The 26,047-nt window shown below is 49.3% G+C and overlaps 1 protein-coding gene across 2 annotated transcripts in view; it reads right to left on the bottom strand.

Annotated features, from left to right (window-relative positions):
• TRAPPC9 (trafficking protein particle complex subunit 9) overlaps positions 1–26,047 on the bottom strand; it is a 1,110,831-nt gene that overhangs the window by 851,996 nt on the left and 232,788 nt on the right. For both annotated transcript variants that reach the window (XM_063921220.1, XM_063921221.1), the window contains exon 16: positions 7,042–7,194. In XM_063921220.1, the coding sequence (XP_063777290.1) occupies positions 7,042–7,194 (153 nt within the window). The remainder of the gene's footprint in view (positions 1–7,041; positions 7,195–26,047) is intronic.

Below are 26,047 nucleotides of genomic sequence, written 5' to 3'. Positions count from 1 at the left end.
CCTCCCTCCTCCGCTGCGGAGGAGCAGGATTTCGAACAAACTTTTCTATCGTACCGGCAGCGGCACTCTGCTGGCGGCCCCGCACCATTTTGGATAACACGGTGCCACAGTAGTAGTCCAGTACCAAGTATCAAAGCAAATGCAGGTATGAGGAGTAGCGGAGGCACCAGCACAATATTATAGACTCAAACGGCGTAATAGATGCAGGTACAGAAAGTCACAAGCAGTGAGACAGACAGCTTGATCCTCAAGCCGTATTCCTCAGTATGAGGGGGCCATATAGGGTTAATCTCCTCTGTATATGATCCAGGGCATGGGCAGGGATCCCAAACCCTAATACTAAATGTGCAGCTGTAAATATGCCTGTGTACAATGTGAAGGGGTTATGAGGAGCAAGACAAATGACAATCTCCAGGCACAGGGCACTTCCAATCTCCCCTTCCACAACAGCAGTGCGGCACCCCCGCCTCAGATCCTGAGGGCTGTGCTGTGCTGAGATCAGGCAGAGGCAGCACGGAGGACAGGGAACGGGCGGCGACGGGACAGCAGGAGAAGGGGGAGCGCACACCCGCCGGCAGCACGGCGGAGGAGGCAGCGGCCACGGATAGCGCTCACTCCGGCGTCTTGGTCCCGGCTGGCGGCAGCGAGCAGCGGCAGGCAGAGAGGCTTCCGGGGTGGAGGAGAGTGCACGGCTGCAGCGTCCCACGTGGGCCCAGCTCCGGAGGCCGCACACAAAACAGGCTATAGTGCGCCGATCCCCGGCCTCACAGCAGCTCAAACGGGGGTTAGAGGGGAGCACCAGCAATTCACCCAGCTTCAGTCCGACAGGGAGCCCCAGGGGGGGAATCAGGATGCGGTAGAAGGATATTGTGGCTGGAGAGCTGCACAAGATACGTGCTACTCCATGCCCGTCCTGGCCACGCCCCCCCTAACCAGTGGATTTTCAAAGCAGCCTCTAAATGAATAGCTTTAAACCAACAACAGAAACAAATGGTAAGCAGAGTAGGCACTGGTCTATAGGCCCCACGCCGAGGGGCCACCACTGAGTTTAATCCGACACTGTAAGAAAGCCTGAAGGAGCCCTTCTGTCTGCCATGATCCAAGTCACCAGTGCTCTCCTTGCACCCTTCAGCGACTCAGACACTGCTCGCCCATCCGTCAGTCACAGGATCACGTGGTGCTGAACTGATAACATTCCAATTTAAAGCACGGGAGTGAAAAAAAATAAACCCAGAGACAGTACAGGAGGGTTCTCTCCTTTTTGCAGGATTCAGCAAATATATAGTTCTCTGCAGACAGAAAATAAGATTCACCAACTCCACCACTTACAGCGACAATAGATCAGACACACTGGGAATGAAAACCTCGCCAGCGCTTTAATGCTTCACTCAATTTATAACTGAGGTGCTGAGGAGCGGCGGTGGAAGCGTGATTTTCCTGTCGCTATATCATCCTGCAGTCAGGTTTATACAATAGGCACATTACACTTCTGTAACAAGCTCAGTTTATAACAACTCCCCTAATGAATGCGCGAATGCAAAAAAAGAAAAACCCGTAACGCATTACTACGCAGTGAATTGCAAGTTATATCTGGGAAAGTGTCAGAAATAAGAGATCATATTCATTAAAAACAATTCAGTACGAAGCTGGGCAACAGAATGCGGCACATTTGGGTCTTATCTGAGCTCACTGCAATGAACTAGTACCAAGTTTCTAATTCCGTATTTAAAGGGGCAATATTATTAACTATAAAACCAAACCGGTTTGTATCTAATAATATTGCTCCTTTAAGTCCAGTGACCAGGATCGCTGAAGACCTGTTAATTTTACTAAATAGCGATTTCGAAAATCATCTCACAGTCCCTTTAACAAGATATAAAATTGTCATGGAGACACTATGGGCGGCGTTCAAATGATAAATCACGCCCAATCTCCTTTCTAAAGTTATCGCGCATATTGCGCACATAGTAATCAGGTTTAGCTGCATAATGGATTGGGTGCCCTCACTACTGCGGGGGTGGCGATCTGTAATTATTATACCACGCCCATCAGCAGAAACAGAACGGGTGTGGAAAGGGGTGAAAATAATTGAATACCACCCAATGTGCAGTTTCCAGATAAATGGACTCTGAGGGACCCAACAGAAGCCGAGCATGATAGGCTAACGCGTTTCACATTTATACCCTGCTGATCCTGTATGACGGATTACAAGTGTGCCTACTGACTTCACACTTTGGGGTAAATTTACTAAGAATCGTATTTTCCCGTTTGAGGTCAAAGTTCAATCACGAATGACATCGAAAGTGTAAATATGCAACTTTTTGAATTGATTACGACTAATTTACTAAGCTGCCGTATTCTGCATTTTCGGTTTTTCCGATGTCGATGTCATTCGTTTTTTTAGGCAGTGTTTTACGTGAGTGACTTGTAAAACACTGCCGACTTTAATACAATGAATCTCGGCCGGATCTGAGAGATCCGTGCTGGGCTTCATTGTGCACCTTGTTAAAAAAAAAAAAAATGTTTAAACTTAAAAAAAAAATTGCGTGGGGTCCTCCCTCCTAAACCAAACCAGCCTCGGGCTCTTTGAGCCGGCCCTGGTTGCAAAAATATGGGGGGAAAATTGACAGGGGTTCCCCCATATTTAAGCAACCAGCACCGGGCTCTGCGCCTGGTCCTGGTTCCAAAAATATGGGGGACAAAAAGCGTAGGGGTCCCCCGTATTTTTGAAACCAGCACCGGGCTCCACTAGCTGGACAGATAATGCCACAGCCGGGGGTCACTCTTATACAGTGCCTTGCGGCCGTGGCATCAAATATCCAACTAGTCACCCCTGGCCGGGGTACCCTGGGGGAGTGGGGACCCCTTCAATCAAGGGGTCCCCCCCCAGCCACCCAAGGGCCAGGGGTGAAGCCCAAAGCTGTCCCCCCCATCCAATGGGCTGCAGATGGGGGGCTGATAGCCTTTGTTGAAAGTAATGAATATTGTTTTTAGTAGCAGTACTACAAGTCCCAGCAAGCCTCCCCCGCAAGCTGGTACTTGGAGAACCACAAGTACCAGCATGCGGCGGAAAACCGGGCCTGCTGGTACCTGTAGTACTACTACTAAAAAAATACCTGGGAACTTTCAGGTCAGCGGTGAGGTCACTTTCGGTCAACCGCTGACCTGAAAGTTCCCACCATTGGTTACAATGGAGCGCATAGGCGCTACATTGTAACACTGCCGTGTGCCGCCTGTCAGACAGTACAGGAGCACACAGCCGATCAGGAGGGTGCCACAACGTGGCGCTCCCTGATTGGCTGAAGAAACCCACTTAGACATCAGTCAGAGGGGGTTTCTGGCATTCGGGGAAAGGGGTCCCATGTGAAAACATGGGTCCCCTTTCAGTTCGTGGTCGGGTGTCCCGTTTTTTTATTTTTACAAGTACGTGGATTACAAATGGATTATCCGAGGAGCCCTCTACACTGGATTTGGTGAGTAGGATTTTTTCAACAGGTACACCATGGATTCTACTGGAGAAGAGGACCGACCTCGTGTGAACATAAGGTAAGTATGTGTATATGGTGGTGTGTATGTATGCATTAAAGTTATACTTTCAAGGTGTGTGTGTAATGTCTTTATTGGGGTATTTTTTTAGTAGTAGTACTACAGGTACCAGCGGGCCCGGTTTTCCGCCGCATGCTGGTACTTGTGGTTCTCCAAGTACCAGCTTGCGGGGGAGGCTTGCTGGGACTTGTAGTACCGCTACTAAAAACAATATTCATTACTTTCAACAAAGGCTATCAGCCCCCCATCCGCAGCCCATTGGATGGGGGGGACAGCCTCGGGCTTCACCCCTGGCCCTTGGGTGGCTGGGGGGAGGGGGGGGACCCCTTGATTGAAGGGGTCCCCACTCCCCCAGGGTACCCCGGCCAGGGGTGACTAGTTGGATATTTGATGCCACGGCCGCAAGGCACTGTATAAGAGTGACCCCCGGCTGTGGCATTATCTGTCCAGCTAGTGGAGCCCGGTGCTGGTTTCAAAAATACGGGGGACCCCTACGCTTTTTGTCCCCCGTATTTTTGGAACCAGGACCAGGCGCAGAGCCCGGTGCTGGTTGCTTAAATATGGGGGAACCCCTGTCAATTTTTTTCCCATATTTTTGCAACCAGGGCCGGCTCAAAGAGCCCGAGGCTGGTTTGGTTTAGGAGGGGGGACCCCACGCAATTTTTTTTTGAAAAATTATAACATTTCCCACCCCTTCCCACTGATAAACATGCACGGATCTCATGGATCCGTGCATGCCTATACAAACACGGGATAAAAAAGCAGGTCTGTTTTTTTTTAGCACTTTTTCACTATTTGTATTTTAGCACGGCAGTGTTTGGCTATTGTCGGCAGTGTTTGTGTTTTGCACTTTTTAGTAAATGACCGATTTCTACCAAATTGCAGGCGTATTTGACCGATGGTGTATTGATTCGTGATTTTTTCCAAGGACTTCCAAAATATTACGAATGCCCTCATCACTGCCGTGATTTTTGCTTAGTAAATTGCCGAGATGACACTTTGAAGAAAAAACGGCATCTCGGTCAAAATCGGGACCTTAGTAAATATACCCCTTTGTCTATTGTAACATTTCAAAGAATAATTTACCTTGCCCAGAAGACAGTTTTACAGGACACACAGTAAATGCGGATCCTCAAACCACGGAACTACTGACATACTGAAGCACGTCCGCCATTGTGGATTGAACGATACAAGAAACTGCTTTTTCAGCATCGCTCACGCACGGAAGTAGCGATTTTTTATTCAACAACCAGAGAAATGTTCAGAAATTTCATTGAATTTTTTTTTTTTTTAATTCAATCATTAAAAGGAAACGTCATTTTGCCTTAAAAAACAAGATTTCCATATATAACACATGTATACCATTTCATACTAATACACTATAAAAATAAGCTGCAGCATAAAAGAGAGTGCCTGATTCAGAGTCGTCGTTAAGGGGGGTACTCACAGAGCAATCGCTGCTTAAAATCTAAGCAATCTGACTAGACTGCTTAGATTTTAAGACTGATCGCTCCGTGTGTACCCCCTACAGCGATAGCGATGCGCAGCCCCGCGCATCGCTATCGCTGGTGCTAGATTGATGAGCGCCCCCCCGTCTCCCCCCCGCACGCTCAGCACACATCGCGATGTGCTGAGCGGCGGGAGAGATGTGTGCTGAGCGGTTCGCTCAGCACACACATCTCCCACATCGGGCCATCAGTACTGGCCTGTAGACCATGCGCAGCGCTGATCTTCACATAATTAAGCGATTATTGCAACTGCACATAAGTGAAAATCTGCAACATTTCATAAAGCGCACAAAAGTGACATTGCGATCCATTCAGAAGCGTGGCAGAAGAGCATTCCAGGACGGTGGCTAATAATGCATGTCAGTGGGCCTATCATGGGAGTGTCGCAGGCATGCCGATGCAAGAATCTCAAACGTACAGCCGCAAGCACAGGAGGCCATGGTCAGGTGGAGAAACTGCATGCCATAGGGTTGGTGCACCCGTTAGTGGCGTATCTTACATCAGGATAGCAGAGACAGATCACTTTATGTAACAGTACCTTGGTATAGTGCTATCTATTTGCCATCATCTACTGGTTAGTTCAAGTGCTGCACTATTGTGCTTGGTTGTACAGTGCAGCCACTGTATGACATCAGCTGTGTTACCAGGGGTGTAGTATGGTATGCCGGCGGTCGGGCTCCCGGCGACCAGCATACCGGCGCCGGGAGCCCGACCGCCGGCATACCGACAGTGTGGTGAGCGCAAATGAGCCCCTTGCGGCCACGTTATTTTATTCTCCCTCCAGGGGGGTCGTGGACCCCCACGAGGGAGAATAAGTATCGGTATGCTGGCTGTCGGGATTCCGGCGCCGGTATACTGAGCGCCGGGATCCCGACAGCCGGCATACTGAAGACCACCCGTTACCAGCAGTGGCAGTTGCAGAGGCGGGGATGCAGTGCAGTTCAAAATTCAAATAGGAGACACACACCAACTGCCACCCCAAACACTGCCAAGCATCGCCAGCTGGGACTCACTGGCAGTTGGTGCGGCTCCCCTATTTGAATTTTGGACTGTGCTGCAGCCCCGCCTCTAGAGCCGCCACTGGTTACCGGTGTCATTAGAAGCAATTACCGCTGTGCTAATTGCTTGGCTTATTGTATGTAGCAAGTTTTATATATGCGCATACAGGAAACAGTGAATAAACAGCTATTCTGTGTTCCAAATTGTTTGCTATTATGAGTAATACAAAACAATACATTATATAATTTTAAAAAATCATAGACAAGTACTAAAAGCAATACTGGTAAATACATCTGTTTATTTCCCCCCAAAGGTGGGGTTTCACAAGGAGGATCAGGGCCGGATTAAGCTTTGTGGGGGCCCTGGGCCACCACAGGCCTCTACCATTAAAACGGTCACTATGATATGCTGGGGATATTATTAGTAAGAATAACATGTATATACTTCAGTGCCACAAATGTGTCTAACATACACAGAAACCCCTGTTCACATCAGGCCACCATGCGTCGTGTGAGACCCCAGTGTTTGAGGGCCCTTGGACAACCTCCTGTATGTCCTGTTGATAATCCGGCACTGATGAGGATTTCCCGTAAAATGGATTAAATCACACAGTAGTCTTTCTAAAGTGATACAATGGACCATATGCTTTCTATATCACATGGGTGTAACTACTACAGAGCACAGCAGCTGGGGTGACCCAGCAAAGCCACCACTCAGCTGCCAGGCCCGGGCTGCACCAATGCATGATCCCGCTTAGGCCTACACAGTCAGCGGGAGCTTAAACTCCGCTCAGAGAGGAATGGAAGATTTCAGCAGCGACGTGGAGCGGAGACAGAGAGTCCGGCAATTAAGGGGACGTAGACCTAGTAACTTTGTGGACGCCTCCACCATCTTGTTATGGGTCCTCCAAGTTTCTAGTCCTGACCCAAGCAAAATAATATGGTCAACACGTGAAATACACCATTGTTCTGCAAAGCAAAGCTCTTACCGTCGTTCAGATCTTGCAGGAGGTTTTCCTGGCTGGAGAAGTCCAGCTTCACTTTGATGTACACGGTGAAAGTTGCCGTACTCCCCGGTTTCAGGGGCAGCTGGGAGAGAGTCTTCTCCAGGTCCCAGGTCAGGAAGTCTCCAAACAGTTTCTCTGCACAAACCAGAAGGAAGACAAATCAGTGCAGTATTACACTCAACAGGCGTAAGCTGTCTTATACTGGTATAGGATCTATTTCCAAAATGCTTAGTACAGATGGAGCCCTGCTCATCTTTCCCTTTAATCGGATTAATTGAACCAGGGCTGTTGGATTTAATCCCCTGCTGTAATAACTTAATCCCCTGCTGTATTGTTCTCTCTGTATTGTATTGCAGCTGAGAACAATAGATGAAAGGCGTATGCTAATAAGCCTTGGTGCACCTAGGCACAGCAGAGAAGGCTAGATAAGTGAGGCTCCATCTGTACATAGCGTCATATGCAGTGCAGTCTATAACCTAATGAGACCTTATAAAGCACATTCAGAAATGCATCACGTTTCCCTTGTCCCTGTGTCTCACCATTAAGGTAAGTGGGTGGTAAACTAACTTTTACACGCACGCTATCAAAACCACCAATTAGCCTGTAAATGTTTTACAAGTCTTTTCTAATACTATATGTTATTGGCCTTTTACTGAATGGTTTCTGGAGTGTCCCATCTGGGCCAGCAGGCAGAACACGTCGCAGCCTGCCCCAGCACAAGCAGTAACAGGCATATATTTATGTAACTCTTCTACACGGAACACTGGGGAAATGGAGGCGGTGCCCTCACCAGCCAATCAGAGTCTGACAATTTCCTAGTATAAACCTCTGATTGGTTACTGTGAATATGACCACCAGATTTGTACAGTCACCGTAGAAGAGGTTCTATTCTATATATCATATACAGCATGTGCATACGAGACATATTGTAGGGCCTGGTTCGGAACAGCAAATGTCAGAGCGACCGATGGTGGTGCCCACAGACGCACCAGGCAGTATTGCAGCGCCTACGAACGCTGACAGTGGGTGTCTCAGGCCTGGCACAGTCATACGCACGGATGTGCACCAGGGAAGGCTGTGTAGTAGCATTTGCAGAAAGCTACAGACAGGCCACTGACAACAGAGGCCAACCGCATTCACTACTGATCATGACCATAACGTCCGGACATGCATCATGTATACAAGCTGCAAATGAGGAACATCTACACCAATCAGGGGTCTGCATACAGTGTTTATAGGAAATGATGAAACAAAGTATCACATAACAGGACACCGGGAACAGTACAGAACCTACTGTGTATACACTGAGTAAGATCTGAAATCTGTATAAATAAAAATAAGAATTTACTTACCGATAATTCTATTTCTCGTAGTCCGTAGTGGATGCTGGGGACTCCGTCAGGACCATGGGGAATAGCGGCTCCGCAGGAGACAGGGCACAAAAGTAAAAGCTTTAGGATCAGGTGGTGTGCACTGGCTCCTCCCCCTATGACCCTCCTCCAAGCCTCAGTTAGGATACTGTGCCCGGACGAGCGTACACAATAAGGAAGGATTTTGAATCCCGGGTAAGACTCATACCAGCCACACCAATCACACTGTACAACCTGTGATCTGAACCCAGTTAACAGCATGATAACAGCGGAGCCTCTGAAAAGATGGCTCACAACAATAATAACCCGATTTTTGTAACAATAACTATGTACAAGTATTGCAGACAATCCGCACTTGGGATGGGCGCCCAGCATCCACTACGGACTACGAGAAATAGAATTATCGGTAAGTAAATTCTTATTTTCTCTGACGTCCTAAGTGGATGCTGGGGATTCCGTCAGGACCATGGGGATTATACCAAAGCTCCCAAACGGGCGGGAGAGTGCGGATGACTCTGCAGCACCGAGTGAGAGAACTCCAGGTCCTCCTCAGCCAGGGTGTGCCCCTGACCAAGTAGCAGCTCGGCAAAGTTGTAAAGCCGAGACCCCTCGGGCAGCCGCCCAAGATGAGCCCACCTTCCTTGTGGAATGGGCATTTACATATTTTGGCTGTGGCAGGCCTGCCACAGAATGTGCAAGCTGAATTGTACTACACATCCAACTAGCAATCGTCTGCTTAGAAGCAAGAGCACCCAGTTTGTTGGGTGCATACAGGATAACAGCAAGTCAGTTTTCCTGACTCCAGCCGTCCTGGAAACCTATATTTTCAGGGCCCTGACAACATCTAGCAACTTGGAGTCCTCCAAGTCCCTAGTAGCCGCAGGTACCACAATAAGCTGGTTCAGGTGAAACGCTGACACCACCTTAGGGAGAAACTGGGGACGAGTCCGCAGCTCTGCCCTGTCCGAATGGACAATCAGATATGGGCTTTTGTGAGACAAAGCCGCCAATTTTGACACTCGCCTGGCCGAGGCCAGGGCCAACATCATGGTCACTTTCCATGTGAGATATTTCAAATCCACAGATTTGATTGGTTTAAACCAATGTGATTTGAGGAATCCCAGAACTACGTTGAGATCCCACAGTGCCACTGGAGGCACAAAAGGGGGTTGTATATGCAGTACTCCCTTGACAAACTTCTGGACTTCAGGAACTGAAGCCAATTCTTTCTGGAAGAAAATCGACAGGGCCGAAATTTGAACCTTAATGGACCCCAATTTGACGCCCATAGACACTCCTGTTTGCAGGAAATGCAGGAATCGACCGAGTTGAAATTTCTTCGTGGGGCCTTCCTGGCCTCACAGCACGCAACATATTTTCGCCACATGTGGTGATAATGTTGTGCGGTCACCTCCTTCCTGGCTTTGACCAGGGTAGGAATGACCTCTTCCGGAATGCCTTTTTTCCCTTAGGATCCGGCGTTCAACCGCCATGCCGTCAAACGCAGCCGCGGTAAGTCTTGGAACAGACATGGTACTTGCTGAAGCAAGTCCCTTCTTAGCGGCAGAGGCCATGAGTCCTCTGTGAGCATCTCTTGAAGTTCCGGGTACCAAGTCCTTCTTGGCCAATCCGGAGCCACGAGTATAGTTCTTACTCCTCTACGTCTTATAATTCTCAGTACCTTAGGTATGAGAAGCAGAGGAGGGAACACATACACCGACTGGTACACCCACGGTGTTACCAGAACGTCCACAGCTATTGCCTGAGGGTCTCTTGACCTGGCGCAATACCTGTCCAGTTTTTTGTTCAGGCGGGACGCCATCATGTCCACCTTTGGTCTTTCCCAACGGTTCACAATCATGTGGAAGACTTCCCGATGAAGTCCCCACTCTCCCGGGTGGAGGTCGTGCTGAGGAAGTCTGCTTCCCAGTTGTCCACTCCCGGAATGAACACTGCTGACAGTGCTATCACATGATTTTCCGCCCAGCGAAGAATCCTTGCAGTTTCTGCCATTGTCCTCCTGCTTCTTGTGCCGCCCTGTCTGTTTACGTGGGCGACTGCCGTGATGTTGTCCCACTGGATCAATACCGGCTGACCTTGAAGCAGAGGTCTTGCTAAGCTTAGAGCATTGTAAATTGCTCTTAGCTCCAGTATATTTATGTGGAGAGAAGTCTCCAGACTTGATCACACTCCCTGGAAATTTTTTCCATGTGTGACTGCTCCCCAGCCTTTCAGGCTGGCATCCGTGGTCACCAGGACCCAGTCCTGAATGCCGAATCTGTGGCCCTTTAGTAGATGAGCACTCTGCAGCCACCACAGAAGAGACACCCTTGTCCTTGGAGACAGGGTTATTTCCAGCAGATCCCACTGAAAAGTTCTTGCGTGAAATCTGCCGAATGGAATCGCTTCGTAAGAAGCCACCATTTTTCCCAGGACCCTTGTGCAATGATGCACTGACACTTTTCCTGGTTTTAGGAGGTTCCTGACTAGCTCGGATAACTCCCTGGCTTTCTCCTCCGGGAGAAACACCTTATTCTGGACTGTGTCCAGAATCATCCCTAGGAACAGCAGACGTGTCGTCGGAGACAGCTGCGATTTTGGAATATTTAGAATCCACCCGTGCTGTCGTAGAACTACTTGAGATAGTGCTACTCCGACCTCCAACTGTTCTCTGGACCTTGCCCTTATCAGGAGATCGTCCAAGTAAGGGATAATTAAGACGCCTTTTCTTTGAAGAAGAATCATCATTTCGGCCATTACCTTGGTAAAGACCCGGGGTGCCGTGGACAATCCAAACGGCAGCGTCTGAAACTGATAGTGACAGTTTTGTACCACGAACCTGAGGTACCCTTGGTGAGAAGGGCAAATTGGGACATGGAGGTAAGCATCCTTGATGTCCAGGGACACCATATAGTCCCCTTCTTCCTGGTTCGCTATCACTGCTCTGAGTGACTCCATCTTGATTTGAACCTTTGTATGTAAGTGTTCAAATATTTCAGATTTAGAATAGGTCTCACCGAGCCGTCTGGCTTCAGTACCACAATATAGTGTGGAATAATACCCCTTTCCTTGTTGTAGGAGGGGTACTTTGATTATCACCTGCTGGGAATACAGCTTGTGAATTGTTTCCAATACTGCCTCCCTGTCGGAGGGAGACGTTGGTAAAGCAAACTTCAGGAACCTGCGAGGGGGAGACGTCTCGAATTTCCAATCTGTACCCCTGGGATACTACTTGTAGGATCCAGGGGTCCACTTGCGAGTGAGCCCACTGCGTGCTGAAACTCTTGAGATGACCCCCCACCGCACCTGTTTGTACGGCCCCAGCGTCATGCTGAGGACTTGGCAGAAGCGGTGGAAGGCTTCTGTTCCTGGGAATGGGCTGCCTGCTGCAGTCTTCTTCCCTTACCTCTATCCCTGGGCAGATATGACTGGCCTTTTGCCCGCCTGCCCTTATGGGGACGAAAGGACTGAGGCTGAAAAGACGATGTCTTTTTCTGCTGAGATGTGACTTGGGGTAAAAAAGGTGGATTTTCCAGCTGTTGCCGTGGCCACCAGGTCCGATGGACCGACCCCAAATAACTCCTCCCCTTTATACGGCAATACTTCCATGTGCCGTTTGGAATCTGCATCACCTGACCACTGTCGTGTCCATAAACATCTTCTGGCAGATATGGACATCGCACTTACTCTTGATGCCAGAGTGCAAATATCCCTCTGTGCATCTCGCATATATAGAAATGCATCCTTTAAATGCTCTATAGTCAATAAAATACTGTCCCTGTCAAGGGTATCAATATTTCCAGTCAGGGAATCCGACCAAGCCACCCCAGCGCTGCCCATCCAGGCTGAGGCGATCGCTGGTCGCAGTATAACACCAGTATGTGTGTATATACTTTTTAGGATATTTTCCAGCCTCCTATCAGTTGGCTCCTTGAGGGCGGCCGTATCTGGAGACGGTAACGCCACTTGTTTTGATAAGCGTGTGAGCGCCTTATCCACCCTAAGGGGTGTTTCCCAACGCGCCATAACTTCTGGCGGGAAAGGGTATACCGCCAATAATTTTCTATCGGGGGAAACCCACGTATCATCACACACTTCATTTAATTTATCTGATTCAGGAAAAACCACATGTAGTTTTTTCACACTCCACATAATACCCTTTTTTGTGGTACTTGTAGTATCAGAAATATGTAACATCTCCTTCATTGCCCTTAACAAGTAATGTGTGGCCCTAAAGGAAAATACGTTTGTTTCTTCACCGTCGACACTGGAGTCAGTGTCCGTGTCTGTGTCTGTGTCGACCGACTGAGGTAAAAGGACGTTTTAACGCCCCTGACGGTGTTTGAGACGCCTGGACAGGTACTAATTGGTTTGCCGGCCGTCTCATGTCGTCAACCGACCTTGCAGCGTGTTGACATTATCACGTAATTCCTTAAATAAGCCATCCATTCCGGTGTCGACTCCCTAGAGAGTGACATCACCATTACAGGCAATTGCTCCGCCTCCTCACCAACATCGTCCTCATACATGTCGACACACACGTACCGACACACAGCACACACACAGGGAATGTTCTGATAGAGGACAGGACCCCACTAGCCCTTTGGGGAGACAGAGGGAGAGTTTGCCAGCACACACCAAAAACGCTATAATTATACAGGGACAACCTTTATATAAGTGTTTTTCCCTTATAGCATTTTAATATATATAGTCATATCGCCAAATAAGTGCCCCCCCTCTCTGTTTTAACCCTGTTTCTGTAGTGCAGTGCAGGGGAGAGCCTGGGAGCCTTCCCACCAGCATTTCTGTGAGGGAAAATGGCGCTGTGTGCTGAGGAGAATAGGCCCCGCCCCCTTTTCGGCGGGCTTCTTCTCCCGTTTTTCTGAGACCTGGCAGGGGTTAAATACATCCATATAGCCCCCAGGGGCTATATGTGATGTATTTTTAGCCAGAATAAGGTACTATCATTGCTGCCCAGGGCGCCCCCCCCAACGCCCTGCACCCTCAGTGACCGCTGCTATGAAGTGTGCTGACAACAATGGCGCACAGCTGCAGTGCTGTGCGCTACCTTATGAAGACTGAAAAGTCTTCTGCCGCCGGTTTCTGGACCTCTTCACTTTTCGGCATCTGCAAGGGGGTCGGCGGCGCGGCTCCGGGACGAACCCCAGGGTGAGACCTGTGTTCCGACTCCCTCTGGAGCTAATGGTGTCCAGTAGCCTAAGAAGCCAATCCATCCTGCACGCAGGTGAGTTCACTTCTCTCCCCTAAGTCCCTCGATGCAGTGAGCCTGTTGCCAGCAGGACTCACTGAAAATAAAAAAACCTAACAAAACTTTTACTCTAAGCAGCTCTTTAGGAGAGCCACCTAGATTGCACCCTTCTCGGCCGGGCACAAAAATCTAACTGAGGCTTGGAGGAGGGTCATAGGGGGAGGAGCCAGTGCACACTACCTGATCTTAAAGCTTTTACTTTTGTGCCCTGTCTCCTGCGGAGCCGCTATTCCCCATGGTCCTGACGGAGTCCCCAGCATCCACTTAGGACGTCAGAGAAATATAATATGAATACATTAAAACTGTAATGCGTCGGGAAGCGTAGAATACAGACGGCTTTATATGTAGTGACATTGTTTATGTGTCTAAATCTATATTTTTCTATCTTTCCAGAAACACCATGACCTGCCGCAGGGAATTATAAAAGGTTACGTTCACTTCTGTGACTTTCACGTTACTTTAGGACACAAAGGGGGGAATTCAATTGTTTGAAAAGTCGGTTGGGCGTCTGTTTTTTCCTGTCTATGAGATAGACTCCCAACTGACTTTTCAAACAATTAAATATCCCCCAAAGAGTCTATTTTTACAGCTATAACCCCTAGACCCTCCCTATGGAGCTGTAGATGGTTGTATGTTATACACCCATTGTTACAAAGATTCTAGAGCTGATGGTTACATAACGGCAGCTACAAACACACCCGTGCGATGTATCACATGGTGCATCAGGCGCAGGATGGGAAGATGCTGGAGAACGCAAAGGATCAGACGAGGGGACCCAGCACACAGCAGATCAGTGACAGAACCTGGTAGGAGGAGAAAGCCAGATCCGCGCGGAGATCCATCACTGGGACAGATTAATGCACTGGCCTCCGCCACACTGGTCTGAGAGAACCACTTACACAAGATATCAGCGAACTAGAACCGGCTGCCTAATACATAATGGGGCTAATTCAGACCTGATCGCGGCTGTGCGTTTTTCCACAGCGTGCGATCCGATCTAAACTGCGCATGCGCAGGAGCTGCAGTGCGCCGACGCATGCCAGAGATGATATCAGCAACTCAGCCCAGCGATCGACTCTGCCTGTTTGACAGAATGAGGCTGGAGCAGACGGGGCATAAAGCAGAATAAGGGCAGGGTACAAAGCAGAGAATAAGAGCAGGGTCAGAAGGGGCATAAAGCAGAGAATAAGGGCAGGGTACAAAGCAGAGAATAAGTGTAGGGTCAGACGGGGCATGAAGCAGAGAATAAGGGCAGGGTACAAAGCAGAGAATAAGGGCAGGGTCAGACGGGGCATAAAGCAGAGAATAAGGGCAGGGTACAAAGCAGAGAATAAGTGTAGGGTCAGACGGGGCATGAAGCAGAGAATAAGGGCAGGGTACAAAGCAGAGAATAAGTGTAGAGTCAGACGGGGCATGAAGCAGAGAATAAGGGCAGGGTACAAAGCAGAGAATAAGGGCAGGGTCAGACGGGGCATAAAGCAGAGAATAAGGGCAGGGTCAGACAGAGAATAAATCAGAGAATAAGGACTGGCGTGTCACCACACTCATCCAGACTAAGAGACCCGTGGCGTGTCACCACACTCATCCAGACTAAGAGACCCGTGGCGAGTCACCACACTCATCCAGACTAAGAGACCCGTGGCGTGTCGCCACACTCATCCAGACTAAGAGACCCGTGGCGTGCCACCACACTCATCCAGACTAAGAGACCCGTGACGTGTCACCACACTCATCCAGACTAAGAGACCCGTGACGTGTCACCACACTCATCCAGACTAAGAGACCCGTGACGTGTCAACACACTCATCCAGACTAAGAGACCCGTGACGTGTCACCACACTCATCCAGACTAAGAGACCCGTGACGTGTCAACACACTCATCCAGACTAAGAGACCCGTGACGTGTCACCACACTCATCCAGACTAAGAGATCCGTGGCGTGTCACCACACTCATCCAGACTAAGAGACCCGTGACGTGTCACCACACTCATCCAGACTAAGAGACCCGTGACGTGTCACCACACTCATCCAGACTAAGAGACCCGTGACGTGTCAACACTCATCCAGACTAAGAGACCCGTGACGTGTCACCACACTCATCCAGACTAAGAGACCCGTGACGTGTCACCACACTCATCCAGACTAAGAGACCAGTGACGTGTCACCACACTCATCCAAACTAAGAGACCCATGACGTGTCACCACACTCATCCAGACTAGGAGACCCATGACGTGTAAAGCAGAGACTAAGGACAGGGTAAGACGGGGCACAAAGCAGAGAATAAGAGCAGGGTCAGATGGTGCAAAAAATAAGATTTTAAACCTACCGGTAAATCTTTTTCTCCTAGTCCGTAAAGGATGCTGGGGACTCCGTAAGGACCATGGGGATAGACGGGCTCCGCAGGAGACATGGGCACTAAGAAACAACTTTAGGTATGGGTGTGCACTGGCTCCTCCCTCTATGCTCCTCCTCCAGACCTCAGTTAGAGAAACTGTGCCCAGAGGAGACGGACAGTACGAGGAAAGGATTTTTGTTAATCCAAGGGCAAGATTCAAACCAGCCCACACCAATCACACCGTATAACTTGGGCTATACGAACCAGGTAACAGTATGAAACAACACAGCATCAGTCCGAGACTGATGAAAAACTGTAACATACCCCTTATGTAAGCAAAACTATATACAAGGCTTGCAGAAGTAGTCCGCACTTGGGACGGGCGCCCAGCATCCTCTACGGACTAGGAGAAAAAGATTTACCGGTAGGCTTAAAATCTTATTTTCTCTTACGTCCTAGAGGATGATGGGGACTCCGTGAGGACCATGGGGATTATACCAAAGCTCCCAAACGGGCGGGAGAGTGCGGATGACTCTGCAGCACCGACTGAGCAAACATGAGGTCCTCATCAGCCAGGGTATCAAACTTGTAGAACTTTGCAAAGGTGTTTGAACCCGACCAAGTAGCAGCTCGGCACAATTGTAATGCCGAGACCCCTCGGGCAGCCGCCCAAGAAGAGCCCACCTTCCTAGTGGAATGGGCCTTAACTGATTTTGGTAACGGCAATCCAGCCGTTGAATGAGCCTGCTGAATCGTGTTACAGATCCAGCGAGCAATAGTCTGCTTTGAAGCAGGAGCGCCAACCTTGTTGGCTGCATACAGGACAAACAGTGCTTCTGTTTTCCTGACACTAGCCGTTCTGGCCACGTAAATTTTCAAAGCCCTGACCACATCAAGGGACTCGGAATCCTCCAAGTCACGTGTAGCCACAGGCACCACAATAGCTTGGATCATATGAAAAGATGAAACCACCTTAGGCAAGAATTGAGGACGGGTCCGCAATTCCGCTCTATCCATATGGAAAACCAGAAAAGGGCTTTTATGAGACAAAGCCGCCAATTCCGACACTCGTCTAGCCGAAGCCAAGGCTAACAACATGACCACATTCCAAGTGAGATATTTTAATTCCACTGTTTTAAGTGGTTCAAACCAGTGCGACTTAAGGAAATTCAACACCACGTTAAGGTCCCAAGGCGCCACCAGAGGTACAAAAGGAGGCTGAATATGCAGCACTCCCTTCACAAAAGTCTGTACTTCTGGGAGAGAAGCTAATTCCTTCTGAAAGAAAATGGATAGGGCCGAAATCTGAACCTTAATGGAGCCTAATTTTAGGCCCAAATTCACTCCAGTTTGCAGGAAGTGAAGGAAACGGCCCAGATGGAATTATTCCGTAGGAGCATTCCTGGCCTCACACCAAGAAACATACTTCCGCCATAAACGGTGATAATGTTTAGCTGTCACGTCCTTCCTAGCCTTTATCAGAGTAGGAATGACCTCATCCGGAATGCCCTTTTCCGCTAGGATCCGGTGTTCAACCGCCATGCCGTCAAACGCAGCCACGGTAAGTCTTGGAACAGACAGGGCCCCTGTTGTAACAGGTCCTGTCTTAGAGAAAGAGGCCACGGATCTTCTGTGAGCATTTCCTGCAGATCCGGATACCAGGCCCTTCGCGGCCAATCTGGAACAATGAGAATTGTCTGTACTCCTCTTTTCCTTACTATTCTCAACACCTTGGGGATGAGAGGAAGAGGAGGAAACACATAGACCGACTGGAAAGGAATGGCTTCGTAAGATGCCACCATCTTTCCCAGGACTCGCGTGCAGTGATGCACCGACACCTGTTTTGGCTTCAATAGGTCCCTGACCAGAGTCATGAGTTCCTGGGCCTTTTCTATCGGAAGATAAACCCTTTTCTGGTCCGTATCCAGAATCATGCCTAAGAAGGTCAACCGAGTCGTAGGAACTAACTGTGACTTTGGAATATTGAGAATCCAGCCGTGTTGCTGTAACACCTTCAGTGAAAGTGACACGCTGTTCAACAACTGCTCTCGTGATCTCGCTTTTATCAGGAGATCGTCCAAGTATGGGATAATTGTGACACCCTGCTTGCACAGGAGCACCATCATTTCCGCCATTACCTTGGTGAAAATCCTCGGGGCCGTGGAAAGCCCAAACGGCAACGTCTGAAATTGGTAATGACAATCCTGTACCGCAAATCTCAGGTACGCCTGATGAGGTGGATATATGGGAACATGAAGGTATGCATCCTTTATGTCCAGGGATACCATAAAATCCCCCCCTTCTAGGCTGGCAATGACCGCTCTGAGCGATTCCATCTTGAACTTGAACCTTTCCAAGTATAGGTTCAAGGATTTTAAATTTAAAATGGGTCTGACCGAACTGTCCGGTTTCGGGACTACAAATAGGGTTGAGTAATACCCCCTCCCTTGTTGAAGCAGGGGAACTTTGACCACCATCTGTTGAAGACACAATTTTTGAATCGCATGTAACACTATCTCCCTCTCTGGGGGAGAAGCTGGTAGGGCAGATTTGAAAAACCGGCGAGGGGGCACCTCTTCGAATTCCAGCTTGTAACCCTGGGAGACAATTTCTATTGCCCAGGGATTCACCTGTGAGTGAACCCAGATGTGGCTGAAAAGTCGAAGACGTGCCCCCACTGGGGCGGACTCCCTCAGCGGAGCCCCAGCGCGTCATGCGGTGGATTTTGTAGAGGCCAGGGAGGACTTCTGCTCCTGGGAACTAGCTGTGGTTGGCAGCTTTTTCCCTCTGCCCTTACCTCTGGCAAGAAAGGACGATCGTCGTGCTCTCTTGTTTTTATTTGACCGAAAGGACTGCATTTGATAATGTGGCGCTTTCTTAGGCTGTGAGGGAATATAAGGCAAAAAAATAAGATTTTACTTACCGATAAATCTATTTCTCGTAGTCCGTAGTGGATGCTGGGGACTCCGTCAGGACCATGGGGATTAGCGGCTTCACAGGAGACAGGGCACAAAAATAAAGCTTTAGGATCAGGTGGTGTGCACTGGCTCCTCCCCCTATGACCCTCCTCCAAGCCTCAGTTAGGATACTGTGCCCGGACGAGCGTACACAATAAGGAAGGATTTTGAATCCCGGGTAAGACTCATACCAGCCACACCAATCACACCGTACAACTTGTGATCTGAACCCAGTTAACAGTATGACAAACGTAGGAGCCTCTGAACAGACGGCTCACAACAATAACAACCCGATTTTTTTGTAACAATAACTATGTACAAGTATTGCAGACAATCCGCACTTGGGATGGGCGCCCAGCATCCACTACGGACTACGAGAAATAGATTTATCGGTAAGTAAAATCTTATTTTCTCTGACGTCCTAGTGGATGCTGGGGACTCCGTCAGGACCATGGGGATTATACCAAAGCTCCCAAACGGGCGGGAGAGTGCGGATGACTCTGCAGCACCGAATGAGAGAACTCCAGGTCCTCTTTAGCCAGGGTATCAAATTTGTAAAATTTTACAAACGTGTTCTCCCCCGACCACGTAGCTGCTCGGCAGAGTTGCAATGCCGAGACCCCTCGGGCAGCCGCCCAGGATGAGCCCACCTTCCTTGTGGAATGGGCCTTGACAGATTTAGGCTGTGGCAGGCCTGCCACAAAATGTGCAAGTTGAATTGTGCTACAAATCCAACGAGCAATCGTCTGCTTAGAAGCAGGAGCACCCAGCTTGTTGGGTGCATATAGTATAAACAGCGAGTCAGATTTTCTGACTCCAGCCGTCCTTGAAATATATATTCTCAATGCCCGGACAACGTCCAGCAACTTGGAATCCTCCAAATCGCTAGTAGCCGCAGGCACCACAATAGGCTGGTTCAGATGAAACGCTGACACCACCTTAGGCAGAAAATGAGGACGCGTCCGCAGTTCTGCCCTGTCCGAATGGAAAATCAGATATGGGCTTTTATTCGATAAAGCCGCCAATTCTGATACTCTCCTGGCTGAAGCCAGGGCCAGTAGCATGGTTACTTTCCACGTAAGATATTTCAAATCCACCGATTTGAGTGGCTCAAACCAATGGGATTTGAGAAAATCCAAAACTACATTAAGGTCCCACGGAGCCACAGGGGGCACCACCGGGGGCTGTATATGTAGTACTCCTTTAACAAAAGTCTGGACTTCAGGAACTGAAGCCAATTCTTTCTGGAAGAAAATCGACAGGGCCGAAATTTGAACCTTAATGGACCCCAATTTGAGGCCCATAGACAATCCTGTTTGTAGGAAATGCAGGAATCGACCCAGTTGAAATTCCTCCGTGGGGACCTTCCTGGCCTCACACCACGCAACATATTTTCTCCAAATGCGGTGATAATGTTGTGCAGTCACCTCCTTCCTGGCTTTAACCAGTGTAGGAATGACCTCTTCCGGAATGCCTTTTTCCCTTAGAATTCGGCGTTCAACCGCCACGCCGTCAAACGCAGCCGCGGTAAGTCTTGGAACAGACACGGTCCCTGCTGAATCAGGTCCCGCCTTAGAGGTAGAGGCCACGGATTTTCCGTGAGCATCTCCTGAAGTTCCGGGTACCAAGTTCTTCTTGGCCAATCCGGAGCCACGAGTATCGTTCTTACTCCCCTTTGCCGTATAATTCTCATTACTTTGGGTATGAGAGGCAGAGGAGGAAACACATACACTGACTGGAACACCCACGGTGTTACCAGAGCGTCCACAGCTATTGCCTGAGGGTCTCTTGACCTGGCGCAATACCTGTCCAGTTTTTTGTTGAGGCGAGACGCCATCATATCCACCTTTGGTTTTTCCCAACGGTTCACAATCATGTGGAAGACTTCTGGATGAAGTCCCCACTCTCCCGGGTGTAGATCGTGTCTGCTGAGGAAGTCTGCTTCCCAGTTGTCCACTCCCGGAATGAACACTGCTGACAGTGCTATCACATGATCTTCCGCCCAGCGAAGAATCCTTGCAGCTTCTGTCATTGCTCTCCTGCTTCTTGTGCCGCCCTGTCTGTTTACGTGGGCGACTGCCGTGATGTTGTCAGACTGGATCAACACCGGCTGACCCTGAAGCAGGGGTTTTGCCAGGCTTAAAGCATTGTAAATCGCTCTTAGCTCCAGTATATTTATGTGAAGAGACATCTCCAGGCTTGACCATACTCCCTGGAAGTTTCTTCCCTGTGTGACCGCTCCCCAGCCTCTCAGACTGGCATCCGTGGTCACCAGGACCCAGTCCTGTATGCCGAATCTGCGGCCTTATAACAGATGAGCACTCTGCAACCACCACAGAAGAGACACCCTTGTCCGTGGCGATAAGGTTATCCGCTGATGCATCTGCAGATGCGATCCGGACCATTCGTCCAGCAGATCCCACTGAAAAGTTCGTGCGTGGAATCTGCCGAATGGGATTGCTTCGTAAGAAGCCACCATCTTTCCCAGGACTCTTGTGCATTGATGCACAGACACTTTTCCTGGTTTTAGGAGGTTCCTGACAAGTTCGGATAACTCCTTGGCTTTCTCCTCCGGAAGAAACACCTTTTTCTGAACCGTGTCCAGAATCATTCCCAGGAACAGCAGACGTGTTGTCGGGGTCAACTGAGATTTTGGAAAATTCAGAATCCACCCGTGTTGTTGCAGCACTACTTGGGTTAGTGCTACTCCGTCCTCCAGCTGTTCTCTGGACCTTGCCCTTATCAGGAGATCGCCCAAGTAAGGGATAATTAATACGCCTCTTCTTCGCAGAAGAATCATCATTTCGGCCATTACCTTGGTAAAGACCCGAGGTGCCGTGGACAATCCAAACGGCAGCGTCTGAAACTGATAATGACAGTTTTGCACCACGAACCTGAGGTACCCTTGATGTGAAGGGCAAATTGGGACATGCAGGTAAGCATCTTTTATGTCCAGGGACACCATAAAGACCCCTTCTTCCAGATTCGCTATCACTGCTCTGAGTGATTCCATCTTGAACTTGAATTTTTGTATGTACAGGTTCAAAGATTTCAGATTTAGAATAGGTCTTACCGAGCCGTCCGGCTTCGGTACCACAAATAGCGTGGAGTAATACCCCTTTCCCTGTTGTAGGAGGGGTACCTTGACTATCACCTGCTGAGAAAACAGCTTGTGAATGGCTTCCAATACCGTCGCCCTGTCTGAGGGAGACGTTGGCAAAGCAGACTTTAGGAACCGGCGAGGGGGAGACTTCTCGAATTCCAACCTGTAACCCTGAGATACTACCTGCAGGATCCAGGGGTCCACCTGTGAGCAAGCCCACTGCGCGCTGAAATTCTTGAGTCGACCCCCCACCGTTCCTGAGTCCGCTTGTAAAGCCCCAGCGTCATGCTGAGGGCTTTGCAGAACCCGCGGAGGGCTTCTGTTCCTGGGAAGGAGCTGCTTGCTGCCCTCTCTTACCCTTTCCTCTGCCTCGGGGCAGATATGACTGTCCTTTTGCCCGCTTGTTCTTATAGGACCGAAAGGACTGCGGCTGAAAAGACGGTGTCTTTTTCTGTTGGGAGGGGGTCTGAGGTAAAAAGGTGGATTTCCCGGCCGTTGCCGTGGCCACCAGATCCGATAGACCGACGCCAAATAATTCCTCCCCTTTATACGGCAATACTTCCATATGCCGTTTGGAATCCGCATCACCTGACCACTGTCGTGTCCATAAACTTCTTCTGGCAGATATGGACATCGCACTTACTCTCGATGCCAGAGTGCAAATATCCCTCTGAGCATCTCGCATATAAAGAAAAGCATCCTTTAATTGCTCTAAAGTCTGTAAAATACTGTCCCTATCCAGGGTATCAATATTTTCAGTCAGGGAATCCGACCAGACCACCCCAGCACTGCACATCCAGGCTGAGGCGATGGCTGGTCTCAGTATAACACCGGTATGTGTGCATATACTTTTTAGGGTAGTTTCCAGCTGGATCCTTGAGGGCGGCCGTATCAGGAGACGGTAACGCCACTTGTTTTGATAAGCGTGTGAGCGCCTTATCCACCTTAGGGGGTGTTTCCCAGCGCGCCCTAACCTCGGGTTAAGGGTATAATGCCAATAACTTTTTTGAAATTAGCCCTTTTCTATCTGGGTTAACCCACGCTTCATCACATACATCATTCAATTCCTCTGATTCAGGAAAAACTACAGGTAGTTTTTTCACCCCCACATAATACCCCTTTTTGTGGTACTTGTAGTATCAGAGATATGCAAAGCCTCCTTCATTGCCGTGATCATATAACGTGTGGCCCTACTGGAAAATACGTTTGTTTCTTCACCGTCGACACTAGATTCAGTGTCCGTGTCTGGGTCTGTATCGACCGACTGAGGTAAAGGGCGTTTTACAGCCCCTGACGGTGTCTGAGACGCCTGGGCAGGTACTAACTGGTTTGACGGCCGTCTCATGTCGTCAACTGATTTTTGTAATGTGCTGACATTATCACGTAATTCCATAAACAAAGCCATCCATTCCGGTGTCGACTCCCTAGGGGGTGACATCACCATTACCGGCAATTGCTCTGCCTCCACACCAACATCGTCCTCATACATGTCGACACACACGTACCGACACACAGCAGACACACAGGGAATGCTCTATTGAAGACAGGACCCCACTAGCCCTTTGGGGAGACAGAGGGAGAGTTTGCCAGCACACACCCAAGCGCTATAATATATATGGGAACAACCCTATATAAGTGTTGTATCCTTATAGCAGCTTAAATATAGTAATATCGCCAAAAAAGTGCCCCCCCTCTCTGTTTTACCCTGTTTCTGTAGTGCAGTGCAGGGGAGAGTCCTGGGAGCCTTCCTCACAGCGGAGCTGAGCAGGAAAATGGCGCTGTGTGCTGAGGAGAATAAGCCCCGCCCCCTATTTCGGCGGGCTCTTCTCCGGAGTTTGTGAGATCTGGCAGGGGTTAAATACATCCATATAGCCTCAAGGGCTATATGTGATGTATTTTTAGCCATAAAAAGGTATTATACATTGCTGCCCAGGGCGCCCCCCCAGCGCCCTGCACCCTCCGTGACCGCTGTGTGAAGTGTGCTGACAACAATGGCGCACAGCTGCAGTGCTGTGCGCTACCTCAGGAAGACTGAAAAGTCTTCTGCCGCCTGCTTCTGGACCTCTTCCATCTTCGGCATCTGCAAGGGGGGTCGGCGGCGCGGCTCCGGGACGAACCCCAGGGTGAGACCTGTGTTCCGACTCCCTCTGGAGCTAATGGTGTCCAGTAGCCTAAGAAGCCAATCCATCCTGCACGCAGGTGAGTTCACTTCTCTCCCCTAAGTCCCTCGATGCAGTGAGCCTGTTGCCAGCAGGACTCACTGAAAATAAAAAACCTAAAAACTTTTTCTAAGCAGCTCTTTAGGAGAGCCACCTAGATTGCACCCTGCTCGGACGGGCACAAAAACCTAACTGAGGCTTGGAGGAGGGTCATAGGGGGAGGAGCCAGTGCACACCACCTGATCCTAAAGCTTTATTTTTGTGCCCTGTCTCCTGCGGAGCCGCTAATCCCCATGGTCCTGACGGAGTCCCCAGCATCCACTAGGACGTCAGAGAAATTTGATTTACCTGCCGTAGCTGTGGAGACCAGGTCCGAGAGACCGTCCCCAAACAATTCCTCACCTCTATAAGGTAAAACCTCCATATGCCTTTTTGAGTCAGCATCACCTGTCCATTGCCGGGTCCATAGGACTCGTCTAGTAGAAATGGACATAGCGTTGACTCTACAACCCAGTAGGCCAATGTCTCTTTGAGCTTCCCTCATTTATAAGACAGCATCTTTAATATGACCCAGGGTTAACAAAATGGTATCCCTATCCAGGGTATCCAAATCTGCCGATAAGGTATCAGTCCACGCTGCTGCAGCGCTACAAACCCACGCCGACGCTATCGCCGGTCTGAGTAAGGTACCAAAGTGCGTGTAAATGGACTTTAATGTAGCCTCCTGCTTGCGATCAGCAGGATCCCTGAGGGTAGCCGTATCTTGGGATGGCAGTGCTACCTTTTTGGATAAGCGTGTCAGCGCTTTGTCTACCCTTGGGGAGGATTCCCACCGTATCCTGTCCTTGATCGGGAAAGGATACGCCATAAGAATCCTTTTGGGAATCTGCAGTTTCTTGTCTGGAGATTCCCAAGCCATTTCAAATAACTCGTTCAGCTCATGAGAAGGAGTAAAGGTTTATTTTCCTTAAACATGTGTACCCTCGTGTCAGGGACCGGGGGTTCCTCTGTGATATGCAAAACATCCTTTATTGCAATAATCATATATTGAATACTTTTAGCCAATTTTGGCTGTAATTTTGCATCCTCGTAGTCGACACGAGTCAGAATCCGTGTCGGTATTAGTGTCTACTGTTTGGGATAGTGGGCGCTTTTGAGACCCCGAGGGTCCCTGCGACATAGGGGCAGGCATAATTCCTGGACTCAGCTTTGTCCAACCTTTTGTGCAATAAATTTACATTAGCACTTAACACATTCCACATATCCACCCAGTCAGGTGTCGGTGTTGCAGACGGAGACACCACATTTATTTGCTCCACCTCCTCACTAGGAGAGCCTTCTACCTCAGACATGCCGACACACGCGTACCGACACACCACACACTCAGGGAATCCTCTTATCTGAAGACAGTTCTCCCACAAGGCCCTTTGGAGAGACAGAGAGAGAGTATGGCAGCACACACCCAGCGCCAATGACCCAGGAAAAAACACAGTATGTTTACCCAGATAGCGCTGTACTTATCTTATTTGCGCCAAATTATGTGCCCCCCCTTTTTCAAACCCTCTTTCTCTGTGGCAAGCAGGGGAGAGTCCGGGGAGCTTCCTCTCAGCGGTGTGCTGTGGAGAAAATGGCGCTGGTGAGTGCTGAGGAACAAGCTCCGCCCCCTCAGCGGCGGGCTTCGGTCCCGCTGAAATATTTAAAACTGGCGGGGGATCTCTTTTATATACAGTGCCCAGCCTGTATATATATATATATATATATTTGCCAGTTTGGAGGTCCTTATTGCTGCCCAG

The sequence above is a fragment of the Pseudophryne corroboree genome, chromosome 5 (genome assembly GCF_028390025.1).
Source record: "Pseudophryne corroboree isolate aPseCor3 chromosome 5, aPseCor3.hap2, whole genome shotgun sequence".
Lineage (NCBI taxonomy): Eukaryota > Metazoa > Chordata > Amphibia > Anura > Myobatrachidae > Pseudophryne > Pseudophryne corroboree.
The sequence above is the reverse complement of the archived record's forward strand: the minus strand, read 5'-3'. Positions and strand labels throughout refer to the sequence as shown.